The sequence below is a fragment of the Arachis duranensis genome, chromosome 9 (assembly GCF_000817695.3).
Source record: "Arachis duranensis cultivar V14167 chromosome 9, aradu.V14167.gnm2.J7QH, whole genome shotgun sequence".
NCBI classification, from domain to species: domain Eukaryota; kingdom Viridiplantae; phylum Streptophyta; class Magnoliopsida; order Fabales; family Fabaceae; genus Arachis; species Arachis duranensis.
This window is the reverse complement of record NC_029780.3, coordinates 34,270,268-34,274,853: the sequence shown is the minus strand read 5'-3', so window position 1 is coordinate 34,274,853 and position 4,586 is coordinate 34,270,268. Positions and strand designations below refer to the sequence as shown.

At 37.2% G+C, this 4,586-nt stretch overlaps 1 protein-coding gene across 1 annotated transcript; it reads left to right on the top strand.

The window, feature by feature from the left end:
- Positions 1-874: 874 nt before the first annotated feature.
- On the top strand, positions 875-1,348 carry LOC107465373 (extensin-like). The gene has a single exon (XM_016084351.1). The coding sequence runs from the start codon at positions 875-877 to the stop codon at positions 1,346-1,348; it is 474 nt and encodes a 157-aa protein (XP_015939837.1).
- The last annotated feature ends 3,238 nt before the right edge of the window (positions 1,349-4,586 follow it).

Genomic DNA, 4,586 nt, shown 5'->3' with positions numbered 1-4,586 from the left:
TTGTTGTTCTCTGCTTTTATGGTTAAAAACACAGCTTGTTGATTACAAATTAAATGCTGAAAATATTTCTTTGATGTGTGACAATATGAGTGCCATCAATATTTCTAAAAATCCAGTTTTGCACTTTAGGACTAAGCATATTGAAGTGAAATTTCACTCAATAAGAGAACATGTCCAAAAGGGGGATATTAGTATTCAATTTGTTAAATCAGAGGAGCAATTAGCAGATATTTTCACAAAACCATTAGCTGAGGATAGATTCTGCATGCTTAGGACTTGTCTAGGAATTTTGAGTTATGATTCTCTATTTGAAAAAGGCTGATGTATTTGCTGGAGCTTTTTGTCTCATAAACAGGTATGAGACAATTCTGGGCAGGTGATGAATGTTTTCTTCAAATCAGTGTGTTCTGGGCTTGTTTCAAGTGAAGGTTAATCTGGACCAACCTCAAAATTAGATCTAGAGTGGTCCAATGTGTTTCCTTAAATCCAACCATCTCTGGGCTCATATATGAATGTTACAATTTTTGTTTGGTTGTTGTGTTTGTTGGGCTGTATGCTTAATTTTTTTAAAAGGATTTTCATTTAATGTTCTTGATCCAAAAAGATTTTATGTTTGATTTTATTTTTAAAAGTTTTTAAAATTTAAAATTAGTTTCCTGTTTTAATTTTTAAATCAAATAAAATCTTTCCTTTATGAGGTCAGGTCTTTTTATGTCATTTCAAAAGGTGATGCAGTTGCATGGTTTTGGAAATCCACTTTTGGGTACGGTTACCAACACTCCATCTTTTTCCTACATAACTTCTCCTCAAACCCTTCGGTTTCTTCCCACTCACTCTTCTGCTTCTCTTCCCTCAAAAGCCTAAATCTAACCAAATGGGGAAGAAAGTTATTGCTAAAAGAGCACCGCGTGAAAAGATCCATAAGCTTCTAGGATATCCTAGACCATCAACTTGCTCTCAAGACCCCACTTTCACTCTCTCACCTTCTCCTCCTACCTCTCCTCCTCGCACTGCTCCCATGGCGCGGACCAAGACCACGCCACGATTTCCAGCCCCTGCCAAGCTGACGCCACCACCTAAGGCAGCGCCAACCAAACCAAGTTTCTCGAAACCTAGTTCATCCAAGGGTAAGCGTCCTGCTGTCGAAGGTAAGCGTCCTGCCGTTGAAGACCCTGTTCCTGAGACAACAAAACCTAAGCCAAGGTCTGTTCCTGTGCGTTCACAAAGAGGTAACCCTTATCTCCCTCTCAAATCTGTTAGAGAACCCGATATTGATCCTTTTGCTCACAAATCACACTTCATGACATCTCACTCAGACTATAACCCCATCGTTTCAAATCTACCATGAACCATGATTTTTATGAGGGAGTTATTCAGTATCATACTCTGTGTAAAAACTAAAAAGAAATAGCAGTATGGCCTCTAGCCTCCATCTTTTCTTGTGGATTTACCTACTTTGAAAAAGAAAGGTTTTCCTTTTGTTGAAAATTTAGAATTTTTATACTGGAATCACCTTTTCAAAATAAAAAAAACCTTTGTATCCTCTGTTAGTCAAAGAATTTTATGCAAACATGACTTACCATGAAGGAAGTGTGCACTCTTATGTTAAGGGCAGAGACATTCTTTTAAATAATAAAAATATCAATGATTCTTTGAAGTACACTGATGTTGGGCCGTGTGCTTATACGTCTGTAAAGTGGGATGAAGGAGTTGGTATCTCTTATCATGATGCTTTGGCTCACATCTGTGAACATGTTTCCTTAATTAACGGCATCACACCCACTCACAAAGCCCTAGGATATGAACGTGCTCAGTTGCACCGAATTGTCAACCACATTTTACTTCCTCAAAGTGGTTCATATCAACGGGTTTCTTACACGGACACACTTGTTCTGTATGCCCTAATCACTAAAACAGAAATCTCTTTTACCTATTTGATGGCTAGATACATGTTTGATTCTGTGAGAAGTGAGAAAGATAAAGCATTACCTTATGGCATGTTTTTAACTTGCATATTTGAGCATTTTGGTGTTGACCTGTCAAATGGGGATTATAAAAACAGACATTCATACCTAAAAGGGGGTGGTTCAGTGAAACAGCAAAAAATACCAACTCGATCTAAGAGAGTGGTTCTAGATAATAATGATGAAGAGTTCATTCCGGATGACTCTCCTCCTCCTTCTACCGAGGGAACTTCCATCTCTACTGGGAAGCAATCTGCTGTGTTAAATATTGTCAAGGATATGGTCCAGGAGTTTGTCTCCCAATCTAATCATATGATTGCCATGAGCAAGGAACAAAGGAAGCTGGCTAGCAAGCATGAGAATTTCCTCCAAAAATCAAGGGATAGAGTGGCTGTATTTATGAAGTTCATTGATAATCTAAACCAGGATGAAGATCAGACCACTGAGGATGAAGAAGAAACTGTCTCAGAGGGGAATGGTTCTGATGCCTAAGTTTTGTCTCATAAATACTGCTGCTGCTGTGATCTCATTTTGTCTCATGAATTCTGTTTAGTGTGCTACTATTGAACTGTTTTATCTTAGATGACTGTAATAACTCTAAATACTATTACTTTGTTAGACTAGTTAGAACTTTGGACTGTGATCTAACCTTTTCTTGCAGGGATTAAGGTGCTGTTTTTTGTTGATCTTGCTTATTGTCCGTCCTTGATGACAAAAGGGGGAGTAATAGCAATAGGAATAGGAAATGTTGCTTTTGCTTTTGACAGATGAAGTTTATTGGTATTACTGCAGCTACTATTATTTTCGTGTGACTTCTATTTGACTGCTGCATTAGAAATTGCTTTCATATGATATCAGCTTGCTCTTGATTAAATTTTGATATTTTGTCTGTATTGCTTACATGATGTGTTGGGCTGATTCTGTGGTGATTGTTTGTTCTATATCTCTTAGACAGATAAATCTGTGTAGCTCTTTATTATGTTCTCTTTAAGCACAATGTAAATCAGGAACAAAGAGGAAAGCATAAATCTAGGGGGAGCTACTATTGAAAAGAAAAGGGGGAGCAACACAATAGCAAGAAACATTAATCAAAGGAAAGTTTTCCAACTTTACTAAATTTCAATTCCTTTTGGTTAATTAAATATGTTTGTCATCAAGGGGGAGATTGTTGAGTTAAGAAATTAACTAAATTAATTAGTGATGACAAACATTATTTTTGGGCAAAATAAATAATTAGTGTTGATTAATTATATTTGCATATTACTAATTATTTATTATGTGTTGCAGGCCAGAACTTAGTTTAGCAGCCCAAAATTGAAATAAAGATAACATAGCAAGGCTGGTGGGTCAATGAATAAACGAAGCCCATAAGGAAACAAGGCTGAAAAAATCAAAACGGGCAAAAATAAGTGATCCGATCCAAGCCTGATTTGATTTCACCAAATCCCTCCAACTTGCTCCCAAAAGCAACGTTCTTCTCATCTCTGTCCCAGTCAAATCACTGAACTTAGAAAAAGTAAGAAAGAGAGCTTAGTCCCTAAGCTAGTCATGAAAGAAGAAGGAAAGAGAAGGTTAAGCAAAGAAGGGTGAGGTCTAATCAACCATATCAAGAAAAGATCAGAAAGCTCAAGGTAATCCATTTCCTCTTACATGCAACACACTTTCTTCTCTTCATCTTCAACCTTCTGTATCTCCGTTTTGAGCTATATGGAAAAAAGGATTTCTGTTCCTCTCTGCTATATATCCACGATCTCAAACATATCTTGGGGACCAAGTTGATTTTCAAGGGTTCAGATTAAGTTGGCTACTAGAAGACTTTTGTGGTTGCTGCTTTATGGCTTTCGGCCAAGATGAAGGAGTCAGAAGCAAAGTTTCCACTCTAAGGTTTAAGGAAGAAAAAAAAGTGAATCTGCGGATTGATGAAGCTCAAGGCTCAAGGTGTTGACCTTGGAAGAAGAACCGAGGAACATGCAATGAGATAAAAAGAAGCTTGCTGTTCATTCAGAAGGTAAGGAGAGATAACCAGAGTATTGAGGTTTTGTTCTGAGAAGTGTTCTTTGAGAAAGTTCATCTAACTAGACAGTGTAACCTAATCAAAGGTGCATTCCGCCAGTATGAAGAACTTAATCAGAGGCTTGCTAATCTGGTTTTCGCATAGCACAAAGGCTGTTGATGAAGTCAATCTCCTTCATGTTTTACTGATTGTAATGTGCTTTTCCATGATTATCTTTCTGTAATTTCTTGTGAGAAAATACATTGTGAGAAAGCTCAAGTAAAAGCCATGAGTGGAAAAAGGTTGAGTGATACACTTGTGAGAAAAGCCTAGAGTTATTTTTCTGATTTCTTTAGGTTGGTTAAGTGTCTTATATCTTGTACCTGTTAGGTATCCCTTTCTTAGTTGAGTTAGCACTAAGAGTGAATAGTTAGGTGTTAGCATAGGCAATGTCAAGTTAGGTTAGAATTTGAGTGTGAAATTGGTGTATGTAATACTTTTAACTATAGTGAAAATTCCTCCATTATTGTGGAGGAGACTAGACGTAGGTTGCATAGCACAAGGCAACCGAACCAGGATATATGCTAGTGTTAGCTCTTCTCTTCTCTGTTGTGTTCTGTTTTCTGATA

Coding starts and splice junctions, on each gene's coding strand:
- LOC107465373 (XM_016084351.1), top strand. CDS start 875: ATGGGGAAGAAAGTTATTGCTAAAAGAGCACCGCGTGAAAAGATCCAT.